Consider the following 16476-nt stretch of genomic DNA (forward strand, 5'->3'; position numbering starts at 1 on the left):
AACTTTCAAATGGGTATTTAATTGAATTAAATTAAACTTTTGATTATAAAACTTGATAGAGTTTCACTTCAGATACTTCCAATTCTTCGTAATCATCGACCATGGCTGGGTTGCATGGGGGCAGGGGCTTTACCCAACTACCAAGAACGATTCCTGTCTGCAAATATGATAATTATTTTGCCGTAGCATACTAAATGTTAAATGTCTTACGGCGTCAGGAGAATATCAATGAGAGGGGGGGGGGGTTAAAGTCTCCTTTTTTGCCCCCCCCCTCCCTTGGATTTTGAAAAATACCTTTTTGGGGATTTTCACAAAAGATAGTTTTTTTTATATTTTCATTGACAAAATAATAACAAAACAACAAATTTGCCCCCCTGCTATACTTTGAAAATAAATCCTCCCCAATATTACATTTTAGCAAATTGACGCCCCTCCAGCGTCACTAAAAAAAAAAAAAAAAAAAAAAAAAGTTACCGAGCATCAGAGTAAATTTTCAGGAGAGTCGAAAGAAGGACTCTGAACCTATTAGTCAGAATAGCTTTTTCAGAACTTTAAGTAAAAAAAAAAGGGAATAAGCACAATGAGCAGCTGAAGAACAGTTTTACGTTGATTTACAGTACATAAAATTGTATTTGGTAGTTTTTGTGCAAGAGGTAATGAAAAACTTTGTCCTGGTAATAACCAGTCTCCATTTATCAAATAAATATGCTTTTGCTAGAGAAGTAAGAAGTAAATGGTTTTATTAAAAGAAATAAACACATTAACAATAAACCCAAAGTTTATAAACTTGTATGGGTAAACATCACCCTTTACGAAACCCAACATACACATTCACTAACAGCCGGCGTTCTTCTCCTCCCCCCCCCCAAAAAAAAAACACAAAAATTGTATAGAGTATACACTAGACAGAGACCCAAAAAAAGGCTATCGGGAGCAGATAGCTCATATTAGGAAAAAGGTTAGCGACAATCACTGATTTTGGACATGACGAACTATTTGAAAATGCTTGTTACAAGAGTTAGACTGCGCTTGTTATACTACGGCCAACTTGACTAACCTACTTCAGAAGCAGAAGATAAAAAAAACAACTAATAACTGAACTAGCTTGAAAAAAATCTTAAAGCCTTAAAGCATACATTATTTCATTTTCCTTGACAGTGTTATAGTTCCTAAACAATTTTAACAATTAGGCTCATTTTTAGTAAGTCTTGTAAAACCAGTAATCAACCGTGAGACCACTTTTTCTACTATTTGTAATTACTTTCTGGAAAAAAACGAAAACTATTAACCGAAGCAACAAAGGTGGATTTTTTATTGCTTCTCTGTATGGGAATAAGATATTTTTAGGGCATTGTAGTAACAGCCGTAATATCTCGACTAATGCAAGAATATCGTGCATAGATGCACTGAAAAATGTTATGCCCCATGTGCGCTAGGTCGTCGGCATTGGATTCCAACGGACTCATTTGAACATAGATTCCACTTCTAGTATTTTTTGTTTCCATTTTTTTTATTTGCTTCTTTAACCAACAATTGTAACTTTGTATTAGCTATGTCTTGATTATCTATGTCGCACTAATTACGACCAGGCTTGCACTTTGATATTCTTTTGCAGAATGCAATAACTTATTCTTTTCTGTATTTTTATTGCATAATCGCAATTTAGCTGGCAATTTAGTTGTCTTGGAGGTGCACAATCCCTTATTCTGAATTATATTTAACAAATTGCACTCTAAATTTTGAAATTTTTACCATTTCAAATGATAATAGGAATAGCAGTATAAAACCGGAGAAATAAGCTACAGAAAACAAATCCAGCTATTATAGTTTATTCACAAAGTAAAGCATTGATGAATGATAGAGTTGAATATTAACAAAAAACCAACAAAATACACATAAGATAATTAAAAGAAATGTAGATATTTAGCAATCGTAGGAAGTAACACCAAACTTGTTAATACAAAGGTTTTAAAACGGCATGGCCTTGAAGTAGAAATTATGGCATGACAAAAAATAGGTTCAGATAGTGTTTAAAGCATAACTAATTTGGGTAAATGGGCTGTAAGAATAAGAATCACGACATAACTCATTTTACTTCAATTAAAATGAAGTATATTTTCTGTTAAAAAATTCAATTAGTGCCAAGCTAACAATAAAAGAACATTTAGCAGTTAGCGACGAGCTAAAGCTAAGGCGAAGCCAATTAAACTGTTCAACACGCGATATGGACGTTTTTTCTGTTGCTACTGGGGAACGAGAGGCCTTAACATTGAAACATGTAAACAAGCCCCGAAAATGGTCTTACAACACGAAGGGATATCCGAGTCTGTGATTTGGACACTTAAGCCATCTTATGGAATTTCCCTATATTTTTTCCTATTTGATTGTATTGCTTTTCATGCTTCAAGACTTATCATAGACTTATGATGGACACTTTTTATTGACTTATTTGTATCCCATCCCGTTTTATGGAATATTTCTAAAAAACTGGACTAAAAGCAAACATACTTTTTCAATGGCGCTAATGGGGAAGTGTAAGGGAGGATGCTAATACACATGGAAAGAACCTCAAAGGCAAATAAAAAATGAAATTTTTATTGCTTCAAAATTTATATCATCTTTCCATGTAAAAAATTCCTATCCTGTAAAAAAATTCCCTTGCATGTTTCGCCTGTGGTATTACAGATAATGTATGACACTTTTCATTTAACTGACATTAATTGTCCATACCTTGAAACTTAACACTTTCGATCGATTAGTCTACTGAATTACACTACTTTCCCGTATCCAGTATCGATCATCTACTTTCCCGTATCTTGTTTCCTTCGCCTACTTTTAGTAGTTTCGCTTAAAAAAAATACATTAGAAGTATTTTTTTCGGAGCTTCTGGGATCAAATCTCTTTTCACTTTATCTTGAATCCTCAAATAACCTTTCTAGTGTAAGCAACTAGTCGTTAATATGAATAAAAAATAATTTTTTTACTCTCGTAAAGTTTTTATCATAAAAAAACAAAAAAGGAAGAAAAAACACAAGAGAATTATATGGTTAGTAGAAAAGGAAAAAAGCTCACATTCAATGCAGCAAATTCCTCTTCAAGCGACGGAATAGTAACCAGTAAGGTCCCTGGATTGATCTCCCTCCTAAGGAACTGCCATATTTTCACATGATTCTCAGGCGAAACAAAAAATTCAAAAACATTATTGAGGACAATCACATTAGCTGCTTTTAAAATGTCGACTCGCTGGCATATATCTCCATGAATAACTTCAATCCTATCCTAGAAAAACATAATTAATATAAAAGCGGCCTAGAGACCGTTAACAATCACATACTAAATTGTATAGACCTGTTCTAAAACCAGTCATATATATAGGCACGATATACCAATTCTAAAACCATGGTTCTGTTCTTGCAGATTTGTATCAAGTGCATCTGTAACCAGAGCAATATAATACAGGACAATGGTTTGCACGGCACTGACATAAGGTTTATGCCTCTCCGATTATCATACAACATTTTGTCTCCCCATTTTGGAAATCTTGACCAATATCCTCTTGGTTCATACGCAGGAAACTTTCCAATATTTCTTATCTTGGTGAAAAAGGGCAAGCTACACTGATGGGCATGTCATTACTGAATATTTCACCATTTCTGCTGTGATTCCATCTATGCCAGGAGCTCATTCTTTTCTTTTAGCTTGTTTTGCTGAATAAATGATCTCAATATACCTTGGCAGGTCTGCAGGTCTGAAACAAACAAACTTTCTCATCCGCCTTCCCAGATTCTTGGAAAGACTTTTAATGCTTTTACAATAATATTGGCGCGATGATACTGTAAGGTTTAGTTGCTCTAAGTGGACAATAAGAGAATTTGGAATCAGGCCACTTCCAAATGATGAACTATCATCTGCAGCAGAAATAGAAAGAAGCAGATACGAATATATATTTTTAGTTTCCGGTTAGACTAGCCGGTTTAGACTGGCAAGAACAACCTAATTCTAAACTAAACTATTAACGATTCACTGCCAAAGAAAAAACATAAAGAAAATTGGAATGAAGAGGAGGCAATGTTCAGTAAGCTGGTCTGAAATGGCTAATGTTACGATAAGTTTGTAGCAATCGTGGTTGCAGTAGCTGCAACCTAGTAAAGGACGAACCTCGGTTAACAATAACCCAAAATTAATTGTTTTAAAGCGAAATCAGATCGAAATAAAAATACACAACACAAAAAAGGTTAGCTGGGTGGCCCTATTAAGATACTTTTGGTCACCGGTTAGACTAGAATGAGTAAGAAAAATCTTCATTAAAATAAGCATAATAAAACTCGTTTAATAAAGCTTCATTTTAGGAAGCTTAAACAACTCAAGCTCAGCAGTACAGCATATTATTTTCAACCCAAAATTGCAGCTATTAACAATTTTTCGTCTGAGGCTAATGTTGGCTGCATCTGTTTCTCATGTCGGTTTTAGCGTTCATTAACAAGAAAGTTCCCTGTTTCGAAGGCCTTAGAAAAATTATTAGTTAGTTAATGCGCAAGAAAATGGAGGAGAATCAATGAATTGAGTAAACTTCTCTTTTATAGAATTATAAAAATTAGTTTAAACTTTTACGAATGAAGGCTTTAAGCTTAAAATTCTACGCTAATTCTTTCGTTAGCAACACAATTGATTTAAACTTACCGTAAACCCTTTGCCATGCACCACCTGGCTTTGCAATTGTACAAATTCTTGATTGATCTCTATCCCGATAATTCTAGCGGCATTGGAGTAATAGTAAGCCTGGAAGAGATAGTTCAGATAAAATGAGAAAAGGAAAGAAAAAAGAACTCTTGCATTAAATAGTCTCCGTGCATTTAACTTGTATTTCAATCTCTTGATCCACGTGTACAAACATAAAGAAGAATGCTGCACGCAAATTTCGTTTCAAAATCGTTTTTTTGTAAATAGTAAGGTTCATGTTGTAAAACGACAATACCTTCTAATTTGCATCTTAACAAAAAAGATTAAATGAAAGGAAAAAGTACTACTGAAATTAAATTTATTATAACTATCGTTAATAAAATGATTCGTTAATAAAATAATGGTTACGCTCGTTAAGTTAAATTAAACATCGTTAACAAAATAATGTCATTAGTAAAACACGTTTAAATTTTAGAAAATCACAAATTTCCCAAACTCTGGTAACCCCAGTTACTCGTAAAAGAGGGGTGTGTCAAATACTATGTGACTGCAGGAATTATTATGTGGGTAGAACCCACCAAAATTTGGAAAAACACCAGCAAAAACGAAAGGATGATACAACCCTGGCTTTAAATTCTAACAGTGTTCCTAGCTCTTTTTATTATGCTCTAAGCAGCCATATTTTTGAAAACGCTGGTCATACAATATCTTTTGAAACACCCTTGCCATTAGTAATGATTTGGGTATCAAGTCAATTGTTTGAGAGGCCACAGAAGTTAAATTTAAGTTAAAGAATACTAATTAAAAAAAAAGAAATTTGGGAGAATATTTACTCAACGCATTATGCGCAAATTTAACAATAAATGATTTAACAAATTACATTCCAAAACCGATAGTTAATAACAATGAAACTGCATCGAAAACACCTTTTAGACTACCTGCCAAAAAGCAAGAATCACATTAAAAACATACTCTTGATTCGTGTTTTTTTTTCAGTTTCGGTTAAATTTCCTTGAAGTGATAATTCTAAGGCTGTTTCCATTTTTATTTTTAGTTTTAATTTAGTCTTAATGAAAGTTTTATTTCATATTTATCTGTGATTTGCTGATGACAACCCTTAGATATAGAGCCAAAATATTAATTTAGGAAATTTTTCACTGTCTTCGAATAATTCCTCATGGTTTTACCTTTTGTTGTCCGTAACACTATACACTTTGATCCAGGTCAGTCAACTAAATATCGACGGATATTTCATTATCGTCTAACGCATGGGAGTAGAAAAATTATTTACATACCCCGTAAAGAACAGGTCCAAGTCTTGAGCCAATATCCAAAACCACTTTTCCCGTTAGGTCAGGCAAAATCTCTTGGAAAATTGCTCTAAGGCGAGGTATGGATGCGGAATGTGAAACAAAATCTGAAAAAGATTATAGCTGATAATTAATCAAAATACTTACATCTAGGCTATCTTCAAGAAATAATCGTAAGCACTGACCTTTACTTTAAAAAATTGTTGTTCCATTTCGTTTCCGTTAGTACATTAATTTCCATGTAGGCAGCGATAAAGAAAGTTTTAATTTAGAAAACGAACAGAAAAATTCAACTACAATAGAAAATGAACAAAAAAATTGAGTTGCAATTTTAGCAATGAAACTTCAAAATAACCTCCGAAATTTTGCATGTTAAAGATTGAGGATGATTGCATCAGTTCATTTGTGTTTTGCTCCATATTTACACTTATTTGCTTCAAACTGGTATGTCCTCTTTTATTACACAAATGTTGTGTAAATTTTGTTCTTTTTCTTGTAAAGGCAAATCCCGTGAAGCACGCATTCATTAAAGTACACGTTTGTTGTCAGATCAAACAGTTCGTGGGAACAAGCTCTAAGTTAAGAACGACTTGTGATAATAGTAATCAAAAATCTAAAACAGGAAAAAAACATTTTATCCATCGAAAGATTATTCACCTGAGAATTTTTTTTTTTAATTTCGAAAGAGGAGAAAACACTCCCAAAAAGGGGAGGGATTTTGATAGAAAATACACTATTAAATCATAGTGGGGTTTTGCAATCATACCGAGTGGAAAACTAAATAATTTTAATGTTCAATGGGACAAAAGCCATCTTAATCTCCATCCTTTGGACACGACGGAATATACATGTATCTTAATATCCATTTTATTTTAAGAATATTTTGGATATTTTCATGTTCTGCTCGTCGTCTTACAAAAAAAAAAAAAAAAAAAAAAAAAAAAAAAAAAAAAAAAAAAAATCAGGCGACACAAATCAAATCAACCAGATTTGTTGATCTGAGAAGAACAATTTTTGCTCCATTTTGTGATTTCATGAATAGATACAATCCAATTTTTTTTCAAAAGATTTTGTCCTTTTAAATCTGTTCTACTCAGTCTTCATACCAAGTAAGTTGCAAGCCGGTTGAAGACGAAAATTGGGACTATTTCTGACGTTCTGAATCAATATGTCCTCGACGGCTCTGATGCTTTACGGAGCTGAGACGTGGTAAACATCAGCCGTGGCCCTCCAGACTATCGATGTATTCAAATCAGAGAGCCCGAGGAGGGTTGAAGTTCGGCTTCGTCAAAAACGAGAACTTGCTCCAGCTCACTAAGGAATCTTAGTTTTCGTTTCAAACAACAAGAAGAATCCTATAGTTTGGGCACCTGCTTAGAATGTTTTCACCCCAACCCAAAAAGATCCTCTACGACTTCCAACTTATCACAGCCAGCTGGTAACGCCCAGTCGTCGGCCGAAAAACAATAGTCCGACAGAATGGTTAAGTTCCTCACTATGGAAAATATCAGACTTGAAAAAGACATTCGATCGTCATGGATCAAAGTAGGGAGAGGCTCCAGAAGTCACTCTCTACGCTAAGTATCACCTGACAGGAAATATACTTAAGTAAAGTGAGTAATATGTAAAAAAAAGCTCATCTGCTTGAATTATCTTACATGGAAATAGGTACATAGGAAGCATATGTTTCCGTCCTCAGGGTAGACAGCAAGAAGAGTTCTAGACATAAACTAAACAGACTTCATTCAGAGCCACTCTCCATACTTTTTTGTAAGAAAGCCAGTCTAACTATTATCGTACTCTGTCTTGGGTATGCTTAGATCATGAGCAATAAAAGTAACATTTTGGCAATAATTTACAACCAAAAATACATACTTAAGGGCGATGTGTTCTTTGATCCACAATCCTTACAATAGGACCTTGAGAGTTTTCCATCTTCTACTAAAGAATCGACTAGATCATCATCGTACAAAAAGGCATCAATGTGAACCGTGTTTGTAGCATTGCAGTCTGAATTCTAAAATTAGAATGGCGGGTCAATAAGAAATAGTAAAAAAAAGAAAAAGAAAAGTAAAAAAAAAAAATTTCAGTGGAATATACGCTTTCTTTTATTATTAAGTAATGACAAGACTTACGGGACCAACCAAGGGAGATATAATGTTTTCGGAGGAAAGTGTGGCATCCGATGGTAGACATTTTCTTAGTTCTGCGGCAATGCCTTTGAGCTCCTCCTCAATATTAGTAGTTCCACTAAAAGCCTCATCTTCGTCTGCAAAAGAAGTGAAGCAACCAATAATACAAAGGTGCAGCATAAATTTCCGCGAGAAAAAAGAGAAAGAATGAGAGAGAGAGAGGGAGAGAGAGAGAGAGAGAGAGAGAGGGAGAGAGAGAGAGAGAGAGTGTGAGTGAGAGAGAGAGAGGGAGGGAGAGAGAGGGAGAGAGAGAGAGAGGTTGCAGCATCTACAGAAAAATATAAAACAGCGAACCGCAGCCAAAAAAATAAAAAGTTTAAAATGTGCTTTTAAAAAAACAACCTAGTGATAAAAAATTACCATTTGTAGTTGATTCAGAAATGATAACTCCCTTCCAGCCCCTTCCTTAAAACTAATTCTGTATTTACTTGAAGGCGCAATGAAAATTAGGATGTCTTGGCATTCAAATGCATCCTTTGTGGCATCTGCCCCCTCCCTAACAACAAAACAAAGAGAACCCTACTGTAGAGGTTTAAAGCTTTCATCGGCAAATGTTTGAAATTGTGTATTTTTTTGCCAAAAAATGATCGGGTCAAAGCGTTACCCACCTGACTCTTGGCGGACGAAGAGGCTCGCCCACCTTAAGTCTCAGGCGGGTGAACCAATTTAGAAGCTCAGACAGTTACATTAACACAAAATTTATTTAAAATTAGTTGTCCGCTAGTCTCCTGGACTCGCAGGCGAACAGGGCGACCTGTGGTTTTTATACTGTTTGGGTAAACCGCGAGAGTAACTATGACTCTCTTAATTCAAATACTTGTGTATTTGCTTTTGGAGAGGCCCGCCCACCTAGAGTCTCAGGGGGGTTGTCCACGGGAGGGGGGGGGGGGTAATCCCCACTCTTAGCTTTAGTAGCAATAGTTGTAGTAGAAGTAGTAATAATAGTAGCAGCAGTAACAGCAGTAGAAGTAGAAGTAGTATTATAGAAGCAGTATAATTAGGATGGAAACATTATATTTTGGTTAGTTCACCCCCCCCCCCAATAACAAGCCCTGTTAGTTTCAACTTCACACGCCAAACTATTCGTAAGATATTGCTGATATGCTCTTTTGATAACATGCAGACAGACGGTGTTGTGATTCAGTTCATCTTACCCCCTCAAAATTCCCTGAAAACCTTTATACCCTTAGACATAATTGTAATTGTAGCTACAGTAGTGGTAATGATATTAGTAGTACTAGAAGTAGTATTTTTTTAATCATTTTTATAAAAAACCATAAAAATCTCCATATAATACTAACAAAACAAAACTGCAATCACTGAAATCTCCATATAATACTAACAAAACGAAACTGCATATAGTACTAACAATATCAAAATAGGTCCCGACGCATATTAGCGTGTTTGGGACAACCCAAAAAAGGGACACTTCCACTACTAATACCCTAATATATTCTGAAGATAATATATTTTTATAGGAAACTTAAAGGGATCCAACACTCATACTCTATGATTCATCATGCTTCCTTTCACATACCGACACTCACCTCAATCAACACACGAATCAATTTCTCTTTTAGCACCCACAAGCATTTACTCACTCCCAAATCAATCACTCAATCCATGTCTACAATACTGCTTAAAACAAATACATCGCAAAGAAGCCCAGAATTCCTCAAAGGTCTTCTTACCTTTTATTCCTGCCGGAAGCCTGTTCCAGACTTCAGGACCAATATACCTAATAGAAAATTTAGATCTGATAGTAATTGGAATCAGCGTTCTAACTAATTCAACATTTTAAGTTTCATAACTATGTTCCCTTTCCTTATAAAATTCCGAAAAACATGCAGGTAACAAATTAGATAAAAATTATACATAAACGAATTTACATCAAATTTAACCAAACCAAAAAATGGTAAAATTTTTAATTGGTGATACCTCGATATTACCCAATTGTAGGACATGTCATTGGTCAAAACTCTTACAGCTTTAATTTGTAACACACGGAGCGGATATAAATGGCTAGTGAATTTAATAGCTAGTGTAATTTAATGGCCAGTGATATTAATAGTAATGGCACCAGTACTAGCAGCAGCAGTAGCATTAACATATTGCCTTATGGTCGGTTGAACATTTCTCATCAAGTCCTGGAAGTTTCAACTTAATATAATTAGCCATTGCTATAACATCGCCAATATGTCCTTTTGATACTCTTTATATTCACATACTTCTTGAAATTTTCATCTTAATGCTCTTAGCCTTACAAGTATTTGCAAAAGAAGTAGTAGTAGTAAATGTATTGCTGATGTGCCCTTTTGACACCCTTTTCAGCCTTACAAGTCAGACTGAAAAGGCTGTCACAGCCTTACAAGTAGTTGCAATTGAAGTAGCAGTTGGAGTAGTTTAGTAGCAGTAGTAGTAGTAAAAGCAGCAGTTGTAATAGTGATAATAGTAGCATGCAAATAGTATCTTTTGGTCAATTGATCTTCCCCTTTAAGCTTTCTCTGAAAGCTCCAATTTAATTCCCATTGTTGAGACACGCCCTTTTTACAATCAGTATGCACATAGTCTGTTTTTATTTAGTTAAGATTCCCCCTGAATATTCTGTCAAATTTTCACCTTCATATGCGTAGCCTTAATAGTACTAGTATCTTAGTAGTAGTGGTAGTAGCAGGAGCACATGTAGCAGTAATACTGTTGTATTATTAGTAGTAGTAGTAACAGTAGTAGCAGCAGTATTAATAGCAGTAATAGCAGGTACATCATGCCTTTTGGTCATTTGAACATCCCACTCATGATGTCCCAGAAGTTTCATCTTGATATGGTAAGCCGTTCCAAAAATATTGCTGATACAGCTGTATCAGCAATCTGTATGCACAGAGTAAATTTTTGATTTAGTTCAACTTTCCCCTTAATATTTTCCCAGATGTTCATTTCAATATCTTCAGCCATGGTAGTATTTGCAACAGAAGCAGTAGTTTTAGTGGTAGTGTTAGTATTAACTTATTGCCTTTCGGTTAGTTGAACATCCCTCTCATCAAGTCCTGGTAGTTTCAACTTAATACAATTAGTTAATGCTATAAGACTGCTGATATGTCCTTTTGATAACCTTTAGATTCATATGCGTCTTGAAATTTTCATCTTGATGCTCTTGGCCTTACAAGTAGTTGCAATAGAACTAGTTGTTGAAATAGTAGTAGTAAACGTAGCAGTGATATTAGTAGTAGCGTGCACATACTACCTTTTGGTCAAATGACCCGCTGTTTTCGCATTCTTTGAAAGTTTCAACTTAATACCCAAATCCGGTCTTGAGATACACTCCTTAGACAATGTGCATGCACATAGTTTCTTTTCACTTAGTTTAAATTTCCCCCTCAATATTGTAAATAGAGTAGTGTGGTAGTAGTAGTAGTAGCGGTAGCAGTAGTTGTGGTGGTAGCTGCAGGAGTAGCAGTAGCGTGCAAATATTGACAATGTGCATGCACATAGTGTCATTGATTTATTTCAATTTTCCCCTCAATATTGTAAATACAGTAGTGTGGTAGTAGTTGTAGTAGTGGTAGCAGTAGTTGTGGTGGAAGCTGCAGTAGTAGCAGTAGCGTACGCATATTGCCTTTTTGGTCATTCCTGAGTTATGCCCTTTTGACAACCAATATACACATAACATTTTTCGATTTAGTTCAAGACTCCCCTCAACATTTTCCGAAAGGCTCACCTGAATGCCCTTCATCTTTTTGGAAAGTAAAGGTCGAACATGCATACCTTACTCAATAACATACACTATTTTTAAACAATGAACAAATTGCCTAAATTACAGCCCTTGCCCTGAGGACTGCGGGGAGGTTGACATCCCCAAAGTCATAATCACTGGACCTTTCAATAAAGATGAGCAAAATAGCTCTCTTGAAATTTTTATTAGAAGTATTTTGGGAAATGTGCCCCAGTGCCCTCTGTGCCCCAGGGCATAACTTATAACTCTTGCCTCTGGGCTATGGGGGGTTGTGTCCACCTTGTAAACATTGTGGTATGTTGTTTGGACTAATGCAAACACAATGGCTATCTCACAATTTCGATCAGATACATTTGGGGAAAAAAGGGCGTCGGGGGAGGGGGAGCAGGCTAGTTGCCCTCGACCACTTTTGACTCTTAAAATGGAACTAGAACATTACATTTTTAATCAAATGAGCATCCTCTGAAGTTTTTACAACCATCCCTTACATAAATAACTTATATGCCCGAAGGGCATACAATACAACCCTTGACGTTACTTATATGGGTACTTGTGCATTATACCCACTCTTTTATATATGTCAAATGAGACGCAGCAGTTACCGGGACAGATGCGGGAGAGATACCCGACCATAAAACAGTTGTTAGGGTGGAGTTGTGTGAAACGGGTGACTTAAAATGAATGATAAAATTATAATTTGGAATTTGCCTAAGACAGAAAAAGAGACAGTTGAATTTTTTCAGTTGAACTTATCTGGTTACTTGTGCATTATACCCACTCTTTTATATATGTCAAATGAGACGCGGCAGTTTCCGGGACAGATGAGGGAGAGATACCCGACCATAAAACAGTTGTTAGAGTCGAGTTGTGTAAAACGGGTCATATAAAATGAGTGATAAAATTATAATTTGGAATTTGCCTAAGACAGAAAAAGAGGCAGTTGAATTTTTTCAGGAAAAGGGGTTATTCCCCAAAACAATAGAGTGTAAAAATGGACAAATCATGAATTTTTACTTGAATGAGAAGAAATGTAATCCATTTTATTACTTACTCCCGCCATTATAATTGGGTATCTGTCCTTTTATTATATGTTTCTTTTCTTTACCCCCCCCCCCTAATGTGCAAATATATAGCCCAAATTTGTTTCTAAACTATTCTATATTCATCTTATTTTATTTCATTAGCATTAATCAAACTAGCAGAATATAAAAGAGTTGGTATAATGCACAAGTACCCTTATCTGTTATAGCTACAACACTTAGTTGTCCATCTAAGTAGAACCGGTTTTTCTGACCATGTATGAAATTCATTTAGTTTGCAATCTGTACTGATAGAGAATAGTTTCTTACCAATCTGACCATAATTGTTAAAATGAAAATTTGGGAGTTGCCAAGGACTGAAAAAGGGGCAATTAGATTTTTCCTAATCTGTAACAGATAACATAATTTTGTTAATAAAATATTATATTTTCATCATATTTTGGTATACTTCATTAGGATTGAGCGTCAAAGAAACCACATCACATCACTTTATTTAGGCATCGATACTGCGCTGCCTATAATCTTGCAAAAGAACTAGGCACTATAGGCAGCAATTTTCTCCAATATCAAAGAGAAACGAGATCACATTCAGTGAGAACGAAAAATCATACCCTCTTGAAGATCCTTTATATTTTCATTTAGCCATTGAAAGAACTTCCTTCTATGATTTTTAGAATCTATCCTTCCAGCAAACGAAATGAATTCGGAAACAGCCTGTTGGAAATCCATGTTTTAAAAATGTAAAGTTTAGATGGCGCCTTAAAAATTGTGAAATAGCAATCAATTTAAAAGTCGCCGACAAGCGAGGGAAAAGCACTACAGCATAATTTATAAATCTGTTATTGTTTATCTGTATAGAGAGTTTGCTCTGGTAACTTCATACTCTAAAATAATAGTATTTAAATTAGCCATGACTGAAATCACAAAATTTAAAGAGGAAAGATGTAGGTAAAGGGGTGATAGTGCCCTGCTCAATCTCCTTGCACATGCTAGCCTACTCTGTTTGCTCATCACAATAGGAAACATTCATTGTAAACTACGTTATTTCAGTTAAATTTGTGTAAAAGTATTGCATGTGTTCCTTCTGCAGCTTTTTTCTCAGTAAAGGGTAAAGTATAGCCTACCTTGGCTATTTATTTGTAAAGAGGTGGCTAGGCCTATTTAGTTGTAGGTGTGGGGATGAAGGATGACAGATTGCCAAAGATTGTTCTTTCGGTAAATTTTTACCAAATCATATTATTGCCTTACAAATAAAGTGAATATACCACTTGATGCCTTTTTTTATGCTCTTTCTAAATATAATAGGCTAGGCTAATCATTTTGTTGGAAATGAATTTTACCCCCACCCCTATATAGGCTATACCAATTCAGGGGATGGTAAATATCTACCAAATCATAATATTGACTTACACATAAAGTGAATAGGCCTATACCATTTGATGCCTTTTTTATGCTGATTATAGGCCTAAATATAAATCATTTCTATTGGAAATGAATTTCATCCCCCCCTATATATGCCAATTCAGGGTATATATTTCTACATTAGGGGGTGGGGATAAAGTTTAAACTTACCTCCTATTTACATCAGAAACAAAATTTGCTTCCCCCTAATGTAGAAATATATACCCTGAATTGGCATATATTTGGGGGGGGGCTGAAATTCATTCCCAATAGAAATGATTATTATATTCATAATCAGCATAAAAAAAGGCATTGAGTGGTACATTCACTTTATGCATAAGTCATAATATTATTTGGTAGATATTTACCCAGGGTATATGTTTGCACATTAAGGGGGGGGGGGGAATTCTATTTTTTATGGAAGGTAAGGGTAAATTTTTACCAAATCATATTATTGAGTTTTAAATAAAGTGAATATACCATTTGATGCCTTTTTTTTATGCTGATTATGTATATAACAATCATTTCTATTAGAAATGAATTTTCGCCCCCCCCTATATATGCCAATTCAGGGTATATATTTCTACATTAGGGGGGGGGAGGGTGGGTGCAAATTTTATTTCTGATGTAAATGGGAGGTAAGTTTAAACTTTACCCCCCCCCCCCCAAAAAAAATTTTGAAAAATAAAACCTGAATTTGCATATATAGGGGGGGGGGTCTAAAATTCATTTCCAATAGAAATGATTATTATATTCATAATAAGCATAAATAAAGGCATCAAATGGTGTATTCACTTTATTCCTAACCCAATAATATGATTTGGTATATATTTACCAAGGTAAGTTTGAACTTTACCCCCACCCCCCTAATGTGCAAATATATACCCTGAATTGGTATATATAGGGGTGGGGGTAAAATTCATTCCTGACAAAAATGATTATTATATTTGGAAAGAGCACAAGAAAAGGCATTGAGTGGTATATTCACTTTATTTGTAAGTCAATAATATCATTTGGTAAAAATTTACCATTCTTTTCAGCCAATCATCTAGGCTAGGGCTAAATGAAAAGCAGGTCATCCTTGTCTAGGGTGGGAGAAAGATTCAAAGGAAATTAGAACTTCATGGGAGGGTATGAAAAGGGAGGCTTTGAATAGACTGGGATGGAGGAGGAGCATGCATAGTTGTGTTGGCCTCAGGTGGGTTGGTGCTGTGGTGAGTTGTTAGTAGTAGTAAATGGAAGAACTCAGTGAGGTATACCTAGTAGTCCTAAGCTAATATTTCTGATGAAAATTTGTCAAAGCTTGGCAAAACTTCTAATGTTTAGCTTTTTCTAGTAAATTTGCTTTGGTTGACCATATCTAAAAGAAACATGCTATGCTAATAAAATGAATATAGTAGGCTAGGCCTATAATTAGATTTTTATTTTATGCTCTTTCCAAATATCTTGGTAGCCTAACTTAATTATTAGGTTTACTTTATCATATACAGTATCTTTCTATTAATCAGATGATCATGTTTTTCTTCATTGTTAGTCTAGCTCATCCCCATTTTTAAATTATTTCAAATACTATTTTACACAACAGCTGTATTACAACCTTTTGTTGTATTATTTTCACCATTTCAAGTACACAAGGAAGCTGGTTAACAAAGAAAGTCACCAGTATCTACAATCTTAATTGATCCTGATGCTTGTGAATCTGCTGATGATGATAAGAAGGCAGCTGTCTTTAATGAAACTTCATCATCATTCTTTCTAAATACTGTTGCTCATTTACAATTTATTCCATGCAGGTAGCTCCTTCACTGCAAAATGGTTCACAGTTTGACAACTCAGATGTTGCACCTTAACATGTACAAAATATTGTATGTGATTTTTTTTTTAATATATAGCCCCTAATATGGAGAGTGTTTCAAATGCATGAATTAGCTTCTTGTTTGGCCACTCCTTGTGCTTTTCATTTTAACCTTTGTTTGGATCCTGATAAATGCCCTGCTATGTAGAAAAAGGCAGTGATAAAACCACTTCATAAGTATAGAATAATGTCAGATTGAAGTAATCATTGTTCTGTTTCAAAAACCTCAATTTTTTCAAGAGTTAAGGAGAAAGAAATGGTTTACTGT

At 34.9% G+C, this 16476-nt stretch overlaps 2 protein-coding genes across 4 annotated transcripts in view; one reads left to right on the forward strand and one right to left on the reverse strand.

Annotated features, from left to right (window-relative positions):
• Nucleotides 1-13703, reverse strand: LOC148950311 (uncharacterized). Its single transcript, XM_089091551.1, has 7 exons — nucleotides 13564-13703; nucleotides 8126-8259; nucleotides 7866-8007; nucleotides 5976-6097; nucleotides 4681-4779; nucleotides 3073-3279; nucleotides 1-157 (listed from the first exon to the last, which is right to left on the reverse strand). The coding sequence occupies exons 1-7, from the start codon at nucleotides 13679-13681 to the stop codon at nucleotides 44-46; spliced, it is 936 nt and encodes a 311-aa protein (XP_088947677.1). The 5' UTR covers nucleotides 13682-13703; the 3' UTR covers nucleotides 1-43.
• RPA2 (Replication protein A2) overlaps nucleotides 13673-16476 on the forward strand; it is a 20875-nt gene continuing 18071 nt past the window's right edge. The window contains exon 1 of one of the 3 annotated variants that reach the window (XM_089091554.1): nucleotides 13673-13692. The gene's annotated coding sequence lies outside the window, so the exon portion shown is untranslated. Of the gene's footprint in view, nucleotides 13693-13738; nucleotides 13897-16476 lie in introns of those variants that run through there. The other 2 variants (XM_089091552.1, XM_089091553.1) reach the window with 2 other exon arrangements.

Source organism: Artemia sp. Qi Xiang Cuo, chromosome 7, assembly GCF_049724085.1.
Source record: "Artemia sp. Qi Xiang Cuo chromosome 7, ASM4972408v1, whole genome shotgun sequence".
Taxonomy (NCBI): Eukaryota; Metazoa; Arthropoda; class Branchiopoda; order Anostraca; family Artemiidae; genus Artemia; species Artemia sp. Qi Xiang Cuo.

Bases quoted from the DNA above. Each gene is read 5' to 3' on its own strand.
- LOC148950311 (XM_089091551.1), bottom strand. From the start codon at position 13,681: ATGGATTTCCAACAGGCTGTTTCCGAATTCATTTCGTTTGCTGGAAGG. The intron at 3,280-4,680 runs GTAAGTTTAAAT...ATGTTTTTCTAG, and splicing joins TGCATGGCAAAGGGTTTACG to GATAGGATTGAAGTTATTCA. The intron at 158-3,072 runs GTGAGCTTTTTT...TCATATTTGCAG, and splicing joins AGGAATTTGCTGCATTGAAT to ACAGGAATCGTTCTTGGTAG.